This window comes from Miniopterus schreibersii (genome assembly GCF_964146895.1).
Source record: "Miniopterus schreibersii genome assembly, chromosome: 4".
Taxonomy (NCBI): domain Eukaryota; kingdom Metazoa; phylum Chordata; class Mammalia; order Chiroptera; family Miniopteridae; genus Miniopterus; species Miniopterus schreibersii.
Window position 1 is genome coordinate 21,208,222 of NC_138105.1, and position 23,539 is coordinate 21,231,760.

General features: G+C 47.3%; 1 protein-coding gene and 1 long non-coding RNA gene across 3 annotated transcripts in view; one reads left to right on the top strand and one right to left on the bottom strand.

The window, feature by feature from the left end:
• SPOCK1 (SPARC (osteonectin), cwcv and kazal like domains proteoglycan 1) overlaps nucleotides 1–18,496 on the top strand; it is a 464,236-nt gene extending 445,740 nt beyond the window's left edge. Inside the window, exons 8-11 of the mRNA XM_081135977.1 lie at nucleotides 3,556–3,777; nucleotides 8,086–8,148; nucleotides 14,787–14,924; nucleotides 15,258–18,496. Of these exons, the coding sequence (XP_080992103.1) occupies nucleotides 3,556–3,777; nucleotides 8,086–8,148; nucleotides 14,787–14,924; nucleotides 15,258–15,442 (608 nt within the window). The 3' untranslated portion in view covers nucleotides 15,443–18,496. The remainder of the gene's footprint in view (nucleotides 1–3,555; nucleotides 3,778–8,085; nucleotides 8,149–14,786; nucleotides 14,925–15,257) is intronic.
• Nucleotides 314–23,497, bottom strand: LOC308556594. Of its 2 annotated transcripts, none has more exons than XR_013998725.1 (4): nucleotides 23,313–23,497; nucleotides 10,093–10,165; nucleotides 9,917–9,958; nucleotides 314–2,732 (listed from the first exon to the last, which is right to left on the bottom strand). It is a non-coding gene; the product is annotated as an uncharacterized lncRNA (long non-coding RNA). The 2 variants fall into 2 exon arrangements; XR_013998726.1 differs by lacking the exon at nucleotides 314–2,732 and adding an exon at nucleotides 8,725–8,771.
• Nucleotides 23,498–23,539: the final 42 nt, after the last annotated feature.

Below are 23,539 nucleotides of genomic sequence, written 5' to 3' on the forward strand. Positions count from 1 at the left end.
GCCTTACAGTCAAGACAGTACAACAGTTATACGTATTTTGGATCTGTGGTGGGGAATCTGAGTTTGCAGAGGGCCAACTTAAGTTACTTGCAGATTTTCGACTTTGCAGGTGGTCAGTGCCTCTAACCCCCTCATTGTCCAAGGGTGAACTGTATTTTTGTAAAGTGTGGTTGCAAAATTATCATGTTTAGTATATACATTTTGGAAAATACATAAAATATGTATAAAAATACAGAAAGTCTATAAATCCAACATTTTTAAAAAAATTTTTTATTGATTTCAGAGAGAGGAAGGGTGAGAGAGAGAGAAAAATCAATGATGAGACAGAGTCATTGATCGGCTGCCTCCTGCTGGAGATCGAGCCTGCAACCCGGGCATGTGCCCTGACCAGGAATCGAACCATGACCTCCTGGTTCACAGGTTGACCCTCAACCAACTGAGCCACATCGGCTGGGCTATAAACCCACCATTTTAACAACTGTTAAGCGTGTTGTGGTATACGCTTTTTCCTTGTCATATAGAAAACCGTGTGTGTATCTCACACTGCAGACTGTTTTAGGACCTCCTGTTATCATCAGCAATGTGCTGCGGCTGCCTTCTGTGCTCTGAGTGGTATTCTGCTTTGTAATAGCCACAGAGAATCCTAATTCATGGATATAACATAATCGTTGCAGACCTTTATCTTGGGGCCTGAAGTTGGTCCTAATGTTCAGCTATTTTAAACATTGCAGCCAACATCTTTGATAATATGTCTTTGTGAACATTAGTTGGGTTGCATTTTGTTTCCATAGAAACTCGCAGGTAAGTGTCCCTCACCCCCATCACTGAATTGGCAGAGCCCACACTCAGAGCCTCTTCATAAGCTGAAAACTCAGAAGGGGTCCTCATATTTGTACTTGGACGGAGTCTCTCGATGCCTTTGTCTCAGGGGTTAGGGGTTGGCTTCTCCACACCGTGGCCAGTTAGCACAGAGTGTATCAGTCAGCGACACAATTAGTCAAGGACGTGGGGCTTGGTAACTGTTGGGGTCCAGAGTTTAACCAGCATCAGATCTTCAGCCAAAATAAGAACAAGCCCCTTGGTCATTCTTTGCTGTCTGAGCCACAAATGCCGGCAGGGAACGTGGATATGGGGACAGTTCTTTCACTAGTTTGGATCTTCTACCGTAAGGAAAAGATAATGTTCGCTTCCTAGAATGTAAGTGTGCAAAGAGTGGGAGTGTCTGGGAGGAAAGGGAACTAAGATGCTTTATTTTTATTCCTGCTGGGGCTTCCTTGGGAGCCTGTGGACAGTTAATTCCTAGATGGTCTGGAGAAACTTCTCCCTGGGGTCCTCCAGGAGCAGCTGGGCCCTGGGCTTTCTGAACAGCCTTTCAACAAAGAGCACATTGTTGGGCGGGGAGCTGCTCCTTGCAGCCTCCAGTCCCCAGGGACCCTCCTGCAGACAGCTGGGGAGCCTGGGGAGGACCTGCCCTTGGCCGGAAGCAGATTGAGCCCCAAGAGGCTTCCATTTGATGTCCTGAAGCAGCTGGAGTGAAGCTACAGAGTGAGGCTTGGAGGCCAGAGGCGGCAGAGACTTTGTCAGCCCAGGAGTTGTGAACAGGGAGCCATGGAGCCCTAGATGCCCCATACGCTCAGGCCGTTAGAAGGCTGCTCTGCTCTCCTCTCCTCTCCTCCACCCCTAGATGTCAGGTGCAGGTGCTGCTTTTCTAGAACCTTCCAACTAGGTGTGAAGTGGGCTTGACCTTTAGACTACTGCCAACAGCGTGGCACTTCATTTTGGTGGTCAGTCAGCAGTAAGCTCCTCCTCCCCATGTACTGAAATGTTAATATCTTATGAAATCGATGCATAAAATATTCTATACAGAAAATGTGGAGCCCTTTAGTGTCAGAGTAAATTATCGTCCTGTGCTTAGTGGCCTCTGAGGACACCACCCCAGAGATTGTTCAGTCGTGACCTTGGTTAAGTAAGAGGCCACCTTGTGTCCCACAGTTTCTCTCTTGAAAAAGGGGTGTTCTGAGATATCGAAAGGAATAAATTTAAAAATGGACAGATTTTTGTTTTAAGGGGTAAACTCTGCAGTAGCTAGAAAATGTCTCTCAACAAATACTTTTATTGAGTGCTTACTATGTGCCAGTCCCAGCTCAGGCTACTGAAGGGAATGACAGTCTTTTGCCCTCTAGGAGCTTAGAGTCTAATTAATGGGCATTTGCAATGAGGGGAAACCCAGGGTTCCACCAGAGCTCAGAGGGGGAGGCCCTATGCTTGTTTTACTGGCTTCTGAATAGTGAAGACCCTTTGGTCACTACAGTGCTTTAAAAAGGGTGGGCATGTTTTGCTCTAGCTTTTATCACACTAAGCAGGGGTTCCCGATGATGTACATAGAAGCCCAATGACCAGGATGTGGGTGGGGCAACCAACCCCATCAGGACCCTTCAGAGCCGCCACTGTATTCCCCCACCTGCCTTGCCCTGCCCATCCCCAAATGTGGCTCCCTCACCGGCTGGATGTCCCCAGGACAGGAGGGTCCTGCGACGCAGGGGCAGCCCCGGGAGGGGAGGGGAGAGCGTAGACTCAGGATTGGGCCGCCTGGGTTTGAATCTCAGCTCCACAATTGTATGACTTTGCGCTTGCATTTTTTCATCTGTAAAGTGGAGAGGATACGCCATCATTTCACAGGCCTGGGCAAGGATTCCGTGAGCTGATGAAGTATGCGGCGCCTAGAAGCGTACCTTAAGCAAGACAAAAGTGAGGCCTTCATCACCATTTTTCTGGGAAGATAAAACCAGTCCTAGAAATCCAGCTTGTGGAATGACTTGAAATCGCACAGTGCTTTTGGCTCTGAAAGATGAGCTAGATTGGGGCATAGACGAGTCAGGTTTGGGGCATCCCTTCTCTGGGATTTGGCTATGGTACACTCACTACCCCAAGTGGTAAGCAAAGTGTTATTATTTGAGTGCATACAGTTTCCATTGCGATAACAAGTATTTCTTTAAAAAAAAATGACCCCTCTTCCCCCGGGGAAATAATTGAGAAATTATTGTCTGAGTCTGTTTGGATTCCATATCATGTACCTCTCGAGGGGAGAGCAGAAAAGGGGCATGGGAACCGAGGCGGCAGGTACCTGGCATATTTCCCATTAATGTTCAGGCTGCTGTGGGGGGTAATCAGGGCTGCCCGACTGCGCCATGCAGCCGCATTTTACTGCCTTGTCACAGTAGTTCCTCTGCTCTGCTTTTTCCTAACTATCAAAGCAGTTTGCAGTATTGTCATCAGTCCTCTTACTCTCCATGTGCATCCCATTCCTTGCAGGCATATACCCTGTTTCAAGCAAGTCTAGTAAATGAAAACCCCTACTTACATCACAGATAAATTAGCACTGGGGATTTGTGCCTGCTAAACACATTTTCCTTAAATGCTGACTTCTGTTTCTGTGCATTTTAAATTGTTTCACTTAAAAACCCCCAGCACCAACATATTCTAGCAGAGTGGCACGGCCTCCTCCTGGGCAGGAGCAAGCAGGCTGTGGCCGCCGACACCCGCCTTCCCTCGCAGGGTTTGACACCAGCATCCTGCCCATCTGCAAGGACTCCCTCGGCTGGATGTTCAACAAGCTGGACATGAACTATGACCTGCTGCTTGACCACTCGGAGATCAACGCCATCTACGTGGACAAGTACGAGCCCTGCATCAAGCCTCTCTTCAACTCCTGTGACTCCTTCAAGGACGGCAAGCTCTCGAACAACGAGTGGTGCTACTGCTTCCAGAAGCCTGGAGGTAAGGCAGGAGGTGGGGCCAGAGCCCAGGGCAGCCACGTGGGCACCACCGTGTACTGGGGAGGCGGACCCATCAGCAGGAAGGGGGAGGCAGCTAGAGAATAAAGCAGTCGGCCCATTTACTGGCAAGCCCAAAGGCTCTTTTTTCTATTTTCTTCCCATTTTTAGCGAAGTGGTATATTAGAAAACCCAGGAGCATAATCAAGGAGTCCGTTATTTCATTCCTTTGGGGGAAAATCTCTTAACTATATTGTGCCTCAACCTTTTCATCTGTAAAATGGGCATGGAAACCTTTGCCGCATAATTTCCAAGATCATTGTGACAAACACTGTGCAAATATAAACTATCAGTATCACTGTCCCATGAATTCTGTGTTCCCCTTAGAGAAAGCCATGTGTCGGTTTCTAGGATAGTAGCATTTATACTGAGTGTCTTAGACAAGGATATTTGGATATTTTGGTTCTAAATAAACTGGCTAACTGAAGAAAGAAGGAAGGCGAGATTGGAGGAATACATGGACAGAATACAGGGGTATCTGGTGTAACACACGCCAGGAGAGTGAGCCTGCACGAGGAGGGACTAGAAGACGCTCAGGGATCCAGCGGGAGCTCTGAGGCTCCCTGAGGAGTCTCAGCGTCCTGGGGGTGGGGTGCCCATGTGTGGTGGTCCACAGCTCACGGGACCAGCAAGATCCCAAGCCCCAGAAAAATCTGGTCCAGCCTAGGTCAGGCCTCCAGGATAACATACCCGAAGGAGGCTGTCAGGACGCAGCCTTGGGAAAGGAAGATGGGTAGAGTAGTAACTTTAAGGGCTTTAAGTGTGTGTGTGTGTGTGTACACTCAGTACACACACAGCGGAGAATGTAGACAGGAATCAGAAGGACACTAAGAGAGAAGTGCACCCGAGTGTTTGTGGACTTGTAAGGTGCATCCCCAAAGGCAGAGGCACTGGTCAGGAGGGCATGCGCATGTTTAAGGTTGAGCAGCGTTTCCACTTTGCCCTCCAAAGAGGTCGCAACGATTTTTACCTCATGAGAAATCCACAGGAAGACCTGTTTTCCATTGGCTCGCCAAACTCCGTGGCCATTTTCAAATTGCAGGACAAGAAATTGAATTTCCTCGTAGGCTTCATTTCTCTATTATGACTTCGGTCGAACAGCTTCATGTTTGTTTGAGACACTCTCTAGTTTTCTTCTATTAGGTTCTTGTTGTTTTTTAAAAATGGGACTTTTCTCTAAGGGTATTAGGACTGTTGTACGCATAGGTACTGCAAATATTTTCCCCCAACTTTGACTGTATTTTTGCCAGGGAGAAATCAGATTTAAGATAGATTTCTTCTTTTATTTTATGGCCTCCTAGAAGCCATAAAGCTTACATTATTAAGCTTGGAGAGTTATTTCCCATTTTAAGACAGTAAAGCAGTTCTTGTGTTTTCTTCACTACCTTTTGGGATTCTTTTTGCGTGTTTGTTGAACTCATGTATCACTTTAGATGTTTTTCATGTATGGTCAAGTGGGGTCCCAGCCCCTACCCCGACACCCGGAGATGGGTGTCCAGTTGCTCTTCTGACATTTATTGACGAACCCATCTTTCTCCCTCCAGTTTGAAATGCTTCCTCTGCCCTGTATCTGTCTTTTCCTGAGTATTGTCCTATTAAGTGAACTATACATAAATCAGTTCTAAACTGTTTAAATTACAGTTTTACAATGTTTTAATATCTGGTGAGGCCAACCTCCTCTGCTATTAATCTTTTTTTCAGAATTATCCTGGATAGTCTCCTATTTTAACTTTTTAAGCTTTAGAATCAGTTTATTCAATTAAAAAATTCTTACTGGTTTCTTTCTTTAGAATCAGGCAAAATGATATTAATCTAGAGAGAATTGATAGCTAGAGAACATTGAATCATTTTGTCCAAGAGCAGGATCTGTCTGTCAACCAGGAGAGATACAAGTTTTGTTCTCACAAACCTTATACTACCCTGTAAGTGAAATCAGTTACTTACCATCATATTGCCTCGCCCGTGGTGGTTTCAATATTAATTTTGTTCTCAGCCACCTTACTAAATTCTCATTTTGGGCAAGTAGTTTTTCTGGTTGGCTTCCTTGGGTTCCTCAGCTGTTCAGTCAGACGATCTGCAAATAGCGATGATTTTCTGTCTTCCTTCTCAATTTTTATTCCTCCTTGCTCTTTTCTCATCACATCTGCTGCTAGTACCTGCAATCGGTGTTAAATAATACCCCTGCTTTTACTTCCATGGAAATGCTTGTAGTGGTTCAGCATTAAGCTTATGACAGGTTAGGGCCCGAGTGCATGTCGTCACGTGCCCTCGGCCAGGCTCAGGCTCAGCCTCAGGGTGGGCGCCTGGGGGGCTCCGCAAGGGCCCCTCATGGCGGGCCCATGGGCAGGGAGAGGCGAGCACCATCCTTCGTGGTCGTTCATTTCCAGTTAGGTCTCCACCGCCTCCATCCCTGACCCAGAACCAGTTCTGGGATTTTCGTTTTACTTTCACATTTTATTATCCCGTTTGTTAAGGTGTGCACTGGAGGCTAAAGTCTTTCCTCAGCTATAGACCATAGGTGTTGCTATCTGGTATTTTTATTATGGCTAATTTGTAGATAATTCTACAATTAAGTCTTCGAGGACCTATTTGGCCGGAGAAAATTGTTAGTCCTTTTAAACGTTTCCCGTGGTAGGATGATCTGTTAACTGGTTTTGATAGTCTCTCTAGTTTTATTGCTAAATTGGAGTTTTAGACTTTTAGCCCCCAAAATTCTTATGGGGAATCTGTTCTGTAGACCAAAACAAAGAGGCTAAGTGTAAACTTCCTGGAGTTTGTTTAAAAAAAGAAATCACGAAAGAAACTTTCTCCTAGCACCGGGTGTAACTACAGAGCAATGGGAGCCCATGCCAGTTGTCTTCCCTTCTGGGGTAACGACTGTCACCTGCTCAGCAGCGTCCTGCTCTGTGACAGATTCAGCTCGAGTTTCGTTTTGTTCTTTCCTGTTTCTCTTGCCGCGATGTTTATCGGGTCTCAGTCCTATTTATTTTTCCTTACTTTTCCAGAATCACTGTAGCACAATCTGAGGGGGAACGGTCCGATACCGAGTTTCTAGGGGTGACTGTGACCAGTCTCCTCAGCACCTCGAGCTCTGCATTTCTCTGAGGTCGCACCTGCCTTACGCGGTTGTCCTGAAGATTAAACTAGTGACGATGTCAAGTTCTAGGACACTGGGGGACATTCTAAGAATTCAGTAAATTCTCATTATCTATCATGGTAAATGCTAATTTTAATCACTGCAAATGGAACTTGTTTTCAGGGGTATCTTAACCCCAGAAGTAAACTGGTTATATAACCAGTGTCGCCCAGGAATGAGCAGCAGGCGCAGGTGGCACTGTGAAGCCCACAGGGTGAGGGATGTGCACAGGGGCTCAGGGGCGCTGTGCAGCCCCACACTTTGCGTGTACGGAGGTGGCGTGAGTGCCCTGAGCGTCAGAGCCCCGTCCTTGCCTGGAGGCCCATAGGCAACAGCAGAGCCTCCCGGAGCCACAGGACCTGCAAGGCAGGGACGTGGTACGTCTCGAGAACTAGTGAGGTCGTCTTTCTTCTTGCTGTGAGTAGAAGTTGTCCTGGGAGGTAAAAGAGTGTGACACCCTTTCGTACGCCCCACTTAGCCATGTGGCTCCCACTGCTGGTCCTGTGCTGGTTCATAGCAGCGTGTGTTTTATAATCGAGGCTCGGAGACACATGCTCGAAGTACTCAGCTGTGAGCGGCAGGGCTGAGCGCTGTCCTTACTGTCTCTCCAGATGGCTGGAGCATCTTCATACCTCTCCTTTGGGGCCTGTGCTTTACTTTCCTGGGTAGTAAACCATGAGGTCCTCCACTCGTCTTCCTCTCCTACAGCAGGACCTGTACTGTACTGTAGATGTACTGTCCTCTCTGGTCAGCTGGCCCATGGACTCGGAACACATGCCGCATAGGAAGTGTTGGTCCCCAGCTCACTATTTACTTCTTTGTATAAAGCCTGTTAGCAAATCGCCTATTAGACACCTGGTCTTTGCTTGAGATGGTGGTGGGGAGAAAAATTCCTATACAAGGAGCCCCCAAATACTATTTTAAGTACCTCCTGGTGTAAGTTTTGTAATTAGAAACACTAACGGCCTGCATTTGTTTGGCTGCATAGTCACAGCGTGTGGAGTCATTCCTCTCCCAGGTGTGCCATTGCCTGCCTTTCGTGTCAGAGTGAAGCCAGTCATTGGAGACTGTCTCCCCGCACCATCTGGAAACTGACTTCCCTATGTTGTGTTCTAGGCCTCCCCTGTCAGAATGAAATGAGCAGGATTCAGAAGCTGAGCAAGGGGAAGAGCCTGTTGGGTAAGTACGGCTTCTTGCCACTCGTTTAAACCACTGATTAAACCATCATGTCTCTTGTAATATTGAGCACAGCAATGGCTGGCACTTAGGGACCCGTGTTTGATGAAGGAAACGCCTCACTGTGGTCCACACGGGTCTCTTCCAGGCAGCTGGGGCTGTGCCGGTGTCTGGGAGCTGGCGAGAGGGGCCCAGGGCTAGTGGGCAAGTCTTTGGGGGTGGAGTCTCCCCCCTGACCTTGGGCTCCACGAGTCTCTGCCTCTTTTGAGCCAGCCACTGAATGGAGCCTTCGTGTTCTTCCCGACTCTAAAATGACAGAATTTCCTGTCCATTCAGGGGGGAAGATGAGCCCTCCTTCCCCGAGCCTGCGAGATAGGACTCAAGGACGCGAGTGGATGGGAATGTCTGTTTCCCATAACCCCTGGAAGCGAGCGTAAGGCTCCATGGTCTGCACACGACACGTTTCTCCTCTCACCTCTGTCCAGATGGTGGGGTGGAAGCGGGGGGCTGTGTGAGCGGGTTTCCCTGGCGCGGGCCCTTGTCGCTCCCCAGCATCCTCTCTGCGGCACCCAGGGTAGTTGTGGCACCCAGGCCGTCCCCGGGAGGCTGGTAAACCTCTCTGTTTGCTAGACAAAAAGGAGTCCGCATAGCTGTAGCAGGAATTCAGAACTATTCTTATTAAACATCAGGAGCAGGGCATTCCCTAAGCAGCTTCCCTGCCATTGCAGTTTATTTACTTGATGGAAATGGGCAAGTTTTTGGATGGAGGCTGTCTGAGGTATTAGGAGAGATTGCCAGAGTTTATAAAGTACACACTCCTCCTTCCTTTGACTTTTGAAAATTACTTATTTCACTGGCTTGCCTCAAACTCTGCCCACCTGACAACACTCTGTTCAGCTCAGAACTCCAGAGTTGTGACTCTGACCTGCCTGGCTCTTCTGCCCAGCCATGAATCCCACCTAGTTTCAAAGCTTACTTTATATCACATCTCCCCACATAAGGAGATTACTCTGCCTGAGTCATAAAAACACCATTTTATTTGCTCACAAATTACTTTTCACATGATGAAATCTTCTAATATAATAAATTGTATTCAGGGGCATTTTGGTTAAAAAATTAAGACAAAACAGGCAACAACACATTCCTATCAGTTACAATCACTGCCGACTTCCAGGAGCGTTCATCATGTTACATTATGTACCATGTAGAGCAGCTCCTGCTTCCTGCCACCCTGGGGGCTCAGCCCAGTGGTGTTTGTTTATTAAGTGCCTGTTTTCCCCCTTGCAGCTTGAGGAGGAGCCCCAGATCCCCAGCTCTCTTCCTGCTCCCCTTTGCAGGTGGTTTGAGAATCTGTTCACAAATCTGTTTTTTGGTTATTGAGGTACCTGCTTTTTCTTCCTGGTGCTCCCTGAAGACTTGGGATGTGGTGCCCTGGCTGAGCCCCTAAGTTAGAGTGTGGGCAGCAGGCTTGCCCACCACTTAGGAATGGTTTTCTGGGGGCCCCTCCCCTCCGTGATCTGGAAGAGCCTGGTGAGCTGAGTGCTGCCGAGTCGTCCGTAGAATCAACTGGAACCTGGGGTCAAATCCAGGGTCAAGTAGAAAAATCTCTCCCTCCCAAGGCACACTTCTTTCTGGGGTCCATACCATCAAGCAAGAGGTAAATTTAAAGATGCTTATTTTTTTAAAAAATCAGAAATAAAGTTACGGAGTAGAAAACCACAGTAGTAAGCAGAAACCTGTCTTCATGGTTGATGTAGACAGTGTTACTCACTCAGGAGAGTCTCACACAGAAGATCAGCAGTCATCAGACACCCTAAGAAAAACCAAAAACTGTCATGAATAAAGATTACTACAGTTAAATGAGAATCAGCTTAGCAACACCGACTGAAGGAAGTACTATCTTCAGGGTGCTGGGGAAACCACTTGGAGCCTAGAATATAAACTTACCCAAGGAGCATGTTCAAGGTGCTGACACAGATTTTCGCAGACCCAGACTTGCTGACGTCTCAAATGATAGACTCTGCAGAAGAGAAATAATCCCACAGCAGTTAATTGCGAGAAAAGACATGCGGCTAAATCTACATAAATAGGACCTATAAAAATGTTCTGATAGCAAGCTGAACTTAAGATTTCAGACTGTTGGTGGACCTAAGAAAAAGTGGTAAAAATATGTTAAGCTTCTGATTTGTTCATGAAGAAATCATAGATCAACTTTAGATCCTATAAGTAAAATTATGCTTCTCTGTGGAAAATTTAAAGGTAACAAGATAAACCTACAGAAGAAAAACATGGAATACAGAAAATGTAATCATGTCAACAAAAGGAGGGAAATGAAAACTAGAGTGGTAAAAATAATGGCAAGCCTGTCTGTAATCACAGTAAATATGAATGGGTTTCACTCAGAGACTATCGATTGAAGTTACATATAAAACACAGAAACTTGAAATTAAGAGAGTCAAGAGTCATTGTTTCAACAATGTTAAAACCTGACAGAAGCAACCACTTTGAATTCTAAAAATAAAGACACTATCATCTTGCTGAAATGTTCCTTTTACCATGTAATGTCGTCGATTGGTATATCCATATCTTTAAAACAAATCTGCAAGGAGGAATTGTATTTATAATCAGATTTTAAATATAGCTCTCTTCTAGAAACTTACAGTTCAAGTAGGCAGAAGTATACACAGAGAAGAATTGAATGGTGTGATTAACTAGCATTAGTATATATGTATTCTTGTGCATTAGCATAGAACATACAGTCTTTTCAAAAACACATGAAGTATTTGCCATAGATTATACCAGAAAGAAGACTCAACTAATCTCAAAAACCGTCACGGATCCAATTCACTTGCCACAACACAATAAAAGAAGAAGTCAAAACTAAGATTGCTGAAAACCGGTACATCTGGGTTTTTAAAAATAATTAGTTGAAGGTGAAAGACAGTATATACAAAGCACTGAGAAGTGACTGAGAGGTAGGCGGTGTGTACCAGAACTGGAGGGAAGCAACTGAAGTGAAACTTAGAGGAACAGTCATAGTTTCAAATGCATTTATAAAAACCAAAAAACAAAATTTTCAAATCGGGAAACTTTAGGAACACAAACTGAAATGATTAAAACTAAAGCAGAAAACGCTGAGGCAGACAAACCTTTGCCAACATAAAAGGCTTGAATGCGATCATGCACTTAGAAGTGGGACGTGGCCTCAGGTATAGGATTGTGTAAACCTGGCAGTCCCACACTTCAGTGCGTCAGAATTCCGTGCGGGCTCATTAAGGCAGTTTCTGATTCAGTGGCTCTGGGGTTAGTCCCAAGGATCTGCTTTTCTGAGATGTTTCCAGGTGATGCTGCAGCTACTGGTCCTGGATGAACACTTTGAGAGCCACTGCTATAGACCCATTTACAACAATTATGAAAAACTAGTGAAATGGATACTAGGAATGACCACATTTGGGTCACAAAGAACCAGAAGAGCCAACTGGATTAAAAAGCCATGAAATTAATTTAAATCAAAATGCTACTCATTGCCCCCAATACGCACCAGGCCCAAAATATTTTTATGGGTGAATCCTTCATGGAAGAGAGAATTCTCATTTTATACAAAATGTCTAGAGTATAGGAAAAGAGAAAAATACCAAATCATTTTATGAACTTATTAGTTTGATACAGAAAGAGCAGACACAAAATTATATGCCTTTATCACTTAGTAACACAGATGCAAAAAGATCAGAAAATGGAATCAGTATTCCAATAACAATGTATCATGACCAAGTAGTATTTATTCCAGGAAAGCAAAGATACATATTTTAAATTGAATAACTAGTAATTCATCTCATTCAAAGTATATAAAAGATAAAAAAATCATATGATTTTATCAACTGTTAAGAAAAAGTCATTGAATCAGGAAGAAATAGAAACTATGAATCAGTAATCAAAACTCTCCCAAAGAAGAAAAGCCCAGGACCAGATAGCAGATGGCTTCACTGGTGAATTTACCAAACATTTGAAGAAGAATTAATATCAAAGAGGAGGGAACACTGCCAAATTCATTTTATAAGACCGGCGTTATTCTGCAAGCTAAGCTAGAAAAGATACTATAAGAAAAGTACAGGCCGATATCTCTGATGCATATAGATGCAAAGATTTCCAATGAAAGACTAGCAAACCAAATTCAGAAGCACGTTAAAAGGATCATTCATCATGATCAAGTGGGATTTATGCCTGTGATGTAAGGATGGTTCAATATATGCAAATTAACCGATGTGATACATCACATTAACAAAATTAAGAGTAAAGTGCTATCATCTCAACAGATGCAGAAAATCTATTTGACAGAATTCAACAATTGTTCATGATAAAAACAACAAATTAGGTATAGAAGGAACATACCTCAGCATAATAAAGGCCGTATGTGACAAGACCACAGTCTATTTCATACTCAGTGGTGGAAGTTGAAAGCTTTTCCTCTAATAAGGATGCCCACTCTCACCTAACCTAGTACTGGAAGTCCTAGCCAGAACAATCAGGCTACATAAAGAAATATATAAGAAAATAAAAGACACCAGATGGGAAAGACATAAAATTGTTTATATTTGCAGATGCCATGACTTTATATATAAAAAATCCTAAAGATGCCACCAGAAACCTGTTAGATCTAATCAACCAATTCAGTACATTTTCAGGATACAAAATCAACATGCAAAAATCAGTAACATTTCTACACACTAACAAATTATCTGAAAAGGGAATGAAATGATCCAATTTACAGTAGCATCAAAAACAATACTTAAGAATAAGTTTAACCAAGGAGATGAAAGAGCTCTCCACTGAAAACCATGAGACATTAATGAGAGAAATCTAAGACACAAATGATCAAAAGGTATCTTGTGCTCTTTTTAATTATTAGAATTAATAATACTAGCAGAGCCATCTATCTATAGTCAATGCAATCCCTATCAAGACTCCAGCGGTATTTTTTACAGTTGAAAAAAAAAATCCTAAAATTTGCACGGAACCACAGAAGACCCCGCATAGCCAAAGAAAGAACAGTAAAGCAGCGAGATCACACTTCTGATTTCAAGCTGTATTATAAAGCTATAGCAATCAAAACCATGAGGCATAAAAACAGACCCATAGACCAATGGACCAGAATCAAGAGCCCCAAAATAAACCCATTCATATATGGTCAGTAAGGGACCCAAGAATACTCCATGGAGAAAAGGCAGTCTCTTCAATAAAAGGTACTGGAAAAATTAGATATTTACATGTAAAAGAATAAAACTAGTCCCCTGTCTTATACCACTCACAAAAATGAACTCAAAATGGATTGAGGACTGAAATGTAAGACCTGAAATCATTAAACTCCTAGAAGAAAACAGAAAAAACACTCCTTGACCTGGGTCTTGGTAATGATTTTTTTGGATATGACACCCAAAACACAAGCAACAAAATTAACAAGTGGGACTACATCAAAGGAAACCAATGAAGGGAAACCATGACCTATGGAATGAAAATATTTGCAAACCATATATCTAATAAGGAGTTAATATCAGAAATATATAAGGAACTCATACAAGTCAATAGCAAAACTTATCATCCAATTAAAAAAATGGGCAAAGGACCTGAATACTTTTGCACAGAAGATATACAGTCGGTACATAAAAATGTGCTCATCACTAATCATTAGGGAAATGCAAATCAGAACCACAGTGAGATCACCTCATGCCTGTTAGAATGACTGCCATCAAAAAGATGATAAATGCTGGGAATGATGCAGAGAAAAGGGAAGCACTGTACACTGCTGGCGGGACTGTAAATTGGTGCAGCCACTATGGAAAACAGTATTGAGGTTCCTCAAAAAATTAAAAATAGAACTACCCCATGACGCAGCAGTAACACTTTTGGGGATTATCTGAAGAAAATGAAACCACCAACTCAGAAGACTATCTGCACCCCCGTGTTCACTGCAGCATTATCGACAATAGCCAAGGCGGGGAGACAGCCTGCGGCCGCTGACGCATAATGGGGGAGCAGTCGTGGCCTGTATGCCCCTGGAATACCACTCGGCCATGAACACGGAGGCAGTCCTTGAGGGCATTATGCTAAGTGGAATAAATCAGACCGAGAAAGACAAATACCATGTGGTCTCACTCATGTGTGGAACCCCCCAAAAAACAAAAATGCAACAAAAACAAGTTTATAGAAAAAGTGAGCAGATTTGTGGTTACCATAGGCAGGGGTGGGAGAGTCAAAAAATATAAATTCCCAGTTATAAATATTAGGGACGTGATGTACAACGTGGTAACTGTAGCTGACACTGCTGTAGGGTATCTAAGTTAAGAGGACAGTCCAGACCCCTCATCACAAGGAGAATTTTTCTCTATTAGATGACGGGTGTTAACTGAACCTCCTGCGGGGCCGCTCCACAGTGGAAGCCCGACCACCGTGCCCTGCACCCACCCTCCACGCAGCGCAGTATCACAGGAGCTCCATAAAACTGGAAACACATTAGGAATAAGTTATTAATAAATAATGAGAAGTGTGCACTCGAGCTTCCTGTCTGTCCTTGAGCAAGTCCCAGGGCCCGTCATCCTAATAACCAGCGCCCGGGGCTGAGCCCTGCGCCTCCCTTCCTCCCGCAGGCACCTTCGTGCCCCGCTGCAGCGAGGACGGCTACTACCGGGCCACGCAGTGCCACGGCGGCACGGGGCAGTGCTGGTGCGTGGACAAGTACGGGAACGAGCTGGCCGGCTCCCGGAGGCAGGGCGCCGTGCGCTGCGGTGAGTGCCCGTGAGCCCCAGCCCCTGGCGGGGCGGTTCCCGAGGTGCGCGGTCCAGGCGGGGCGCTCAGGGGGCCGAGGAACCCCAGGGGCAGGAGGTTATGCGCAGCTGGCTTTCCTGGCCCCTGGGCTGCGCAGCGGGTTTGCACAGTCGGGGCCTGTTGCGGGCCGAGAGCGATGAGGGTCATGAAGCCCGAGGAGGTGGGAGCCGCGGGCCCACAGAGCCCGGGCCCTGCGCCCAGCGGCCACGGGGATGCGGCTGGGGCGGGACGCAGGGCTCTGCCCGCCGGGTCCCGGCAGCAACTAACTGCGGCCCCTCCGCCCCTCGGCCCAGAAGAGGAGCAGGAGGCCTCCGGGGACCTCGGCAGCGGGGGCGCCGCGCTCCTGCTGGACGACCTGGAGGACGCGCGGGAGCGGGGCCCCAAGGACAGGCTGCGGGAGCTGCGGGAGCCGAGCCGCGCGGTGACGGACGACGAGGACGACGAGGACCGGGAGGACGAGGCCGGGCACCTGTGGTAGTGGCCGGAGGCGTCCCCGCCTGTCCCCGGCCGGCGGCACCGCCCCCCTCGCCGCTCCCTGTGCCCCCCGCGGCTGGGAGGCCGCTCTGTCCCGCAGCCCCGGGGGGCGCGTCCCTGCGGGGCGGGAAGGGGCGGGGGCGCCCGTGTTCCAGGCAGGGGCCCGGCTGGCCACGCGGGGCCGCCTTCCCCCCGGAGCCTCGCGCGACAGCATGTGGCTGGTGGGACTCTGACAGTGCAGGGAGCCCCCTCCCAGTGTCCAAGGCCCTCTTCTGGCCACCCACGCGGTGGCCACACAGCATGGTTCCCGGCCTTACGGTGTCTAAGTGCTTTTCTTGTGTCTTGTAGGTGTCGTGGAAAACACCCCACACTGTACTTTATCCCCCTGCTCCTGCCGCCCCTGGCCTTGTTTTGTTAAAGATTAGTTGCATCACTCTATCTGGCTTCCTACAAACAACGGCCTTAACTCAGTCGAGAATCCTTTTGGGGAACTGATTTCCTTTATTAAAAAATGGTGTCTGGAGGCTTTTCTCGGTACATGCGTAACTACGGGCACATGTACAGAAGAGACTGTGTATGTGAGGCACACACGCCGCTCAGAAAAACTCTCTGGCTATCTATTAAAAACTCATTTGAGAAACAGTTATAATTTGTCAGCTTGTCCAGACCTGGATCACAATTCTGGAATAAAATATTTGTATCAAAGTCCTGTTTAGCACTAACAGGTTGGCCCTTGTCGCCTGCAGGCAGAGGAGGTTCCCTCCCCGAGCATCAGCAGAGTACTGGGGCCTCTTTGGTTAGCATGAGCCTCTGTCTGCCCGACTCCCTTTTCCTGCACAAGCCATGCGACTCCCACGTGGGCAGCGACAGGAGCCATCTCTCATTTCCCCTCCAGGCGCCTGCTGCAGGGCCCTCCCTTTCCCGCCTGCCAAGGGCTTTCCCTGCGGCCATGCACATCCCCCTGCTCGCTGAGACCATGCGCCAGGAGAAAATTCAGGATTCTTAACTCAAAGTTTTGCTTTTGCCCCCATTTCATCCACAAATCATGATGATACAAAAGCAGGACAGAATCCCCGACAGAGGCCTGGAAAGAACATAATAGCACAGGGAAGCGAGGGTTGGACTTTTAGGAGCCTGTCCTGTCTCCGAGCCCCCACCCACACCAGTGTCACAGCAAGAAAGTCCCTCACAGTTTGCGTTTCTTTCCCGAAGTAAAATCATCATTAGGGTCACTCCCGATTTGGTGAGGTCATCATCCCCCCAGTCTTCAGGACTTCCCTCCCGGTCAGGCTGGCCCAGGCACCAGGACAAGTACCAAAGAGTAGTCTTCAGTGTGGCCCCGTTTAGTTCCCTGCTGGCCCTTCAGCTCCTGCCCACCCGGTTTCCACCTACCTGGATGCCACCACCAGCCACCCAGCAAGGCTCTCTGGTCCACCCTGTTTTCCTTCCCTCCCACATGAGCTCCAGCCAGAACACAGAAAGACCACGTAAACTCAGGCAAAAAATGTACTCAGCCAAACCATGACCACAGGTGGCAGCTGACCGGCCCTCCGCCCCACAGTGACCATTTCTTTGTACTTTGCCCCACCACCTCAGACCAGCATTTTCCAACCTCTGCATTGGCCGGATAAAGTGGCATTGCCCCTGCAGTTAGTCTCGGACGGGACATGAACGGGCCCGATGTGGTAAACCCCTAGGCCCGACAGACACGAGCACGACCAGGATCCTAGATGTAGCAGGACCACAGGCAAGCTCTGTACTGACAGCTCAACTCCATCACCTCTGTGTTAATATTTTTTTCCTAACTTGCACAAGACTTTGAGGTAATTTAGAAAACAGGTGCTTAATTGCAGCTAAATTACAATGGAGTATATAAAAGAATCAAGACATTAAAAAATCTCAGTTTAGACCCTCAAAGAAAACCATTGTGACTGTCTCCTCCGACTTGGAAAAATGCACAGGAGAACAAATTAAAATCGACAAATTGATTTCACTTAGAGAAGCTAATTATCTTACAAGTGTCAAATTAAGATGACACTTAAAGGTCCTTAGCATGAACTTAATGATGGAGAGGAATGCTCCATAGTCAGTTCTCAGGAAGGTAATGAGATGCTCATTTTTAGAGATTTTCCAAGAAGATATTTTGATTCATTAAAATATTAAATAAAAAGCCCCCCTACCACCAGAACCCAGATCAGTGGAGCCACCATAATGCCACTTCTCCTGCCTCAGGGTGGCACGGCAGCGTTAGACTTTTGAAAGGTCTTTAATGCTTTTCACTTATGGAAAGTACTAAAGATTAGATTTTTTAGTTCCTTTATCCTTAGAATTTTTGTTTTCTTTCTTCTGGCAGGAGTCCTTTAGCTGGTGACAAGGTATACATAAAAATTATTATTATAAAAATACTTCTGTGATCATCTAGTCTCTTGTTTGAGGCAGACATTGAATCCTAACTCATGTTTGGAAGCTCCTGAGTGAATAGTTTTAAAAACCATAAACGCTTCTGTTGTTTAATACGGTTTCCTTAGCGTCCGACACCGTGGTTAGGAGTCTGCCATAATACTGTCGTTTTGTTTCCACAGATATTCTAGGCATGGAAATACCTTAATACTGGATTCGAGGTTTTGTATCAGTTTCCCTTCTTTAAACCCGTTTCCCCGGGCGCAGCGGTGAACGGCGCCGTGGCCGTCCAGGTCTGCCCCCTATTTTTCCCAGGATGCCATGCGCTTGTTTTCACCTGACCACACTGTACAGTGACATCCACGAGCCCTTTCAACAGTGGGTGGTTTCGCTCTTTTTATACCTTTTTCTCAGTCACTGACGTTTGTCCCTGTCTGATGTGTAGCATTGTAACAAGAGCCACCAAATCCCAAGTGTCAATTTGTTGTCCCTACTGTAGAAGAAATAGTGACGTAGAAAAACCTAGTGAATTCTGAATGCTTTTCCACGTAGACTTATCTGGAATGTGAACACGACTCTTTGGTTAATAGTAACTGCTTAACTGTAGTCCTGAGTAGGTGCATTTCTGTCTGTCTCAATAAATTTTAATTTGTCTGCAGCATCTGCGTGTCTGTGCTTTGTCAGCTTGGATGTGAGCCTGGCAGGCGTGTGGGCGTGCTGGTGCGGTGGGTGCAGCCCGGGGAGGGCACAGCGGCGCCTGTCCGGGCTTCCAGACACGGGAGCGAGGCTGACCGCTGCGGCCCTGCCTGGCCTGGCCCCTGCGCATCGCACCCCAGGGCCCATGGACCCTGCGCCCACTCAGGCTAAACCACATCCCCTGACCCTCGTATTTGCTTTCACCTCTCTCGGGCTTCAGTTTTGCTACTTAGTCCCTACCAGGTTTCACTGCTGCCCTGCTTGCGGCCTTACGCTTTTTCAGTTCTGCCTGTTCCTTCCCTCCCCGGTCACTTCATTTTCCAGTTCTCCTGGGAAAAAAGAATCTCTCTCCTTTACGGGGACCCTGAGCTCTCCCCAGTTCATGGGTTCACACACCAGATGCTGGTCAAAGCACCAGAATGGAACGGGAATTGCCTCCTGTCCACCTTCCTGCACATTTAGGCCCCCGTGGCTCTGACTTAATTATTCCCGGGGAGTAATCGCCCCACTGGCGAGGAACACACTGTGGACTGGGCTGTACAGACAATCCGCAGATGGACTGAACAAGGAAGGTGCTTCCCAAACCCACCAGCCAGGGTCAGAAGAACGATGGCCAACCCGAAGCTCGGGAGCAGCTACATTTGTGGACCACCCCCCCGGCCCCCCCCCCGGCACAGCGGGACGGGCCAGACGTCACACTCCTCCAGCTGAGCCCTCACGGTGCCACCTTGGCCTGTCAGAGGCAGTTCTCCCAGTTCAGAGACACTGTGTGAGCCAGGAGGTCACAGCACCTCCCCACAATTCCTAGTCATCTGTAAGATTTTCTTTGAAAATTCAGTTCAAGGAAAGAGGCAGATTTCAAAATGTATTCATTCAACAAGCTTTTATAGGTTTTATTAGTAGATTGGAGATTTATAGGTTAATGTGTGTTGGATGGGCGAGCGCCACTATGGGCAGGCCCCCATTCAGTTCCAGGAATATAAATGTGAGTAAACCCGGTGCCTGCTCTGTGAGTTATCTCCTTGAAAACAGACAAATAAGTGATTGTGACAACATAGGTTGGTGGGTGTCACACTGACACCAACGGGCTGCTGCAGCTTGTCACGGCTGGTCTTTCTTGGTTCCTTTTACCCGTCATTCCCTGGTTTTCCTCCCACCTCTCGACCATTCCTTTTAGGTCTCATATGTACTTTTGTTCACCCACTTCTGTTAATGCCAAGGTTCCTCGGGTCTGCGTCCCTGGCCCACTCCTGCTCACACACTTTCTTCTAGACAGTCTCCTCTGTGCCCTTGGTTGGCCACCACCCCCACTCTGGAGACCCCCAATCTATGTCTCAAGTTCGGTTTTGACTTCCACTCCATTCTGAAACAATCCCCTGCCATTTACATAATTCTACTCAAATTTCCCACCGACACCTCAATTTCAAAGCTTAAAAAATCAGAACGACAGAGTGAAACACAGAGTGGATATGCCTGTGACAACGAGAGCCAGCAGGCTTCTCTTAATCAGTCCCAACAGAGACGAGCCATCAGGGAAAACACTGATGAATTCTCCTCCGTCAAAATTAATATCACACCATAAACAAAAGGTAAACAAGAAACTAAAGACGACATTGGTGACAAAAGGATAAAGGATTGGCTACAAAATACTTTTGAGCTCCTATAAATCCATAAGAAAAACATAGTCCAACAAACTAATGGGGAGAAGATAAATACAAGTGGCTCGTAGGAGACACAGTAATGCCTGCCCTCACTCATGATCAGAGAACACAGATTAAAGCAGTGACCTATCAGTTTTCACTCAGAAAAAAGTCCAACGTTGGTGCGAGTGTGGAATAAAGAACACTGCAGTCGGACCCCACGTCGGGAAGTTTGGCAGCTGCTGTGAAAATGAAAGTATACAGCCTAGGACCCAGTAATTCCACTTCTCAGAACGACCCCTAAGGGGGAAAACCACACTAATTTACAAAGATGTAGAAGTATTTTCATGGCAGCATCATTTGTTAGAACGAGAAATCTGGGACAAAATTAAAAATCCTTCAGTGGGCACACGGGTTACCCTATGCCCCGGAAAGCTCTGCGGCAAAAAGAGCCAAGTAACCGCACGGGCGCTCCCTGAGCAGCGCTTCTAAAGAATCAGCCGCGCGAGGAAAACTTCAAGTGATAGAGTATTAAATACTAAGCTATATATCTAAAGGCGGCACTGTCCATTTTCCCAGGTAAGTGTGGAAATGCCCAGAACGTGACGAAGGGACACACCAGGCTGGCAGTGCGGCCGACCGCTGAGGGAAGGGCTGGGACTGGCTCTGGGGGCCAGCGGGGGCCTCAGCCCCATCTCTGTGTTTCACTTTTGTTTTTTGTCACAAAGGCAATGCACCATAATGTCTTGTGACTTAAAAATTAATATTTAGGCCCAGCCGGGCGTGGCTCAGTGGCTGAGCATCGACCTAGGATCCAGGAGATCAAGGTTCAATCCCCAGTCAGGGCGCACTGAGCCCATCGGTGACAACTCTGTCATCGTTGATGTTTCTATCTCTCTCCTCTCTCTCTCCTCCTCCTCCTCCTCCTCTCCTTTCCTCTCTGAAATCAATAAAGATATTTTAAAAAATAAAAATATTTAAAAAATAACATCAGCTTCTTCAAAATTTCTCCGCCGACACTCTGACTTTGGGAATATCACCAGCTCTGCCGACCGCCACCCCCAGCCTGTGATGAGTCACTAACTTCGGTCAACTCACCTTTCCACACGGATCTCTTCCTCTCCGCCCCCCGCCGCTGTCATGGTCCGGCCACCGTCACCTTTCTGAACCGTCCTAGGAATTTTCGTCCAGCGCCCCGCTTTCTCCGAGCCCAGCTCCAGCCCTACGTGCTGCTGCTGCCGGGATAGTTGATTCTCCAGGCAAATCTGACCGTGTGGCTGCCATGCTTCATCTTCAGGTTTCCCGTCACTTTCAGGACCAAATGTGAACTATCTGGCTTGGCAAACAGGCTGCCCTTTAATTCATTCCCTTCACCCCCCTTCTCGGGCTCTGATCCCTTTTCCTTCTGCAGCCCCTGCCCGCGGTCTGGGCGCTGCTCCTTCGCCGGGGATGCCCGCAGGGCCCCCTAGTTACTGCTCCCCCAGGAACCCCCTCAGAGGAGCCGGGTGCTCCTTGTCTTTTCCTCTAGCACCCGGTGCTTGGTAACTGCCAGGTCCCCTTCTCACCAGATAGGAACCCTTCAAAAGCAAGAGACCGGAGCAAATGGCAGAGTGGGGAGCTCCAAACTCCTATGGAAACGTTACGGAACATCAACCCCGACTAAGAGAATCGTGCAGAGCTCCATACAAGTGAAACGTCCACAGAAGCCCAGAGGACAGCTAATCAACAAAAGGCGACATTCAAAGGGATGAAAATTTCACGGTGGTGCTATTTGGCCGCGACCGGCAATTTTCAACAGTGTGTCGGGCACACCGCAAGGATTTTAAAACTTGCGATGCCCGACTGTTCAGTCAGGGGCACTGGCCTCTTTTCACTTAGACTGTCAAATAAAGAAATGACAACAGCCAACACAATAGCCGTCTGGCAAGAATGAATCAAAATTATACCTTTTTTTTTGGTCAGATGGGCAAGATATATTTTTTGGTGTGCCACAGAATTTTAGTAATTAGTTTATGTGCCGTGAGATAAGAAAGGTTGACAATCACTGCCTGAGACCATTCTCTCCCCAGTGCGACATGGCCCGGATCTGGAGAAGTGGCGCTCAGTTCCCGCTTCCATCCCAGGAACCAGAATGAGCAGAGACCTTTCGGCAACACTCTAGCCCGTCTGGCACCTGCCTGAAGCTCTGGTCTCTGTGTCACCCAAGTCTCAGGCGGGAAGCAGCGGCAGGCACTGTTCGTGAAAGCTGCAGGGCGACTGCAGACCTGCAGGTGCCTGGGACAGGAGATTATACGTAAAGGCACACAACGGGCCACCTCAGGCTCTGAAGGACGCTGAAGTGAGACCATTTGGGAAATTAAGATACTGGAAAGTGAGGGGGAGCCACGCAGGCCAGGCAAGATGCATGTTGAAGCAAGATGCGTGAGAAAAGCAAACCTTTTCACCACGGGCCCATCCCAAGCCTCAGACGTGCCCAGTTCATAGTGAAGGGCCTCCCTGGCCCAGAGCTAGTCTGCACAGACAGGTGGCTGGGTTTGGTTTGGTTTGGTTTCTCCAAAGGCCTTATTTTCAAAAAAAAAAATCACAAGGTACATAAACCACCAGGAAAACACAACCCATTCAGGGGAAGAAAATAAGGGGACAGAAATTATTCCTGAAGAAGCACTTAATAAAGTCCATATATGAAAATCTCACAGCAGAGATCTGACTCGGTAATAAAAGACCCAGAGCTTTTTTAACCTCTGTGTCCATGAGTAAGACAAGGATGTCTGCTCTGGCCACTGCTATGCTAATCAAAACGGTGAAGTTCTTGCATAAAAACAGATATATAGATAAATAGAATACAAATGGGAGCCCAGAAATAAGCCCTTGTATATATGGTCAAATGATTTTCAATGAGGGTGCCAAATATTAAATGGGGAAAGGACAGTATTTTCAACAAAGGGCACTGGGAAAACTGGGCATCCACATGCAAAAGAATGAAGTTGGACCCTTTCCTTATGCCATGTACAAAAATTAACTCAGGGTGAGGGAGGATGGCGGCCCTGTGAGAAGGAACCGAGGCCCCGCTCCCAGCCACGGACTCAATTTACTCATAAAATCCTACGTAGCCAGCTTGAAAAAAACAAAGAAACATACCTGAGTGGACGGAGCCGAGTGGGGAGCACTGACGACACATCACAGAGTCCGGTAAGAGGGGGGCGTAGGAAGGGGGAGGCCCCGTGAAGCCTGTGCTGGGCGCTGAGCCCCGAGGCTTGGAGGCTGCAAAGCTCCCCCGTCGGGAGTGCAGACGGCATCCAAAGGCGGGGATCCCACACCCGGAGTGACGAGGGGACGAGCGCCCCGCACACAGGGCGGAGGGACCT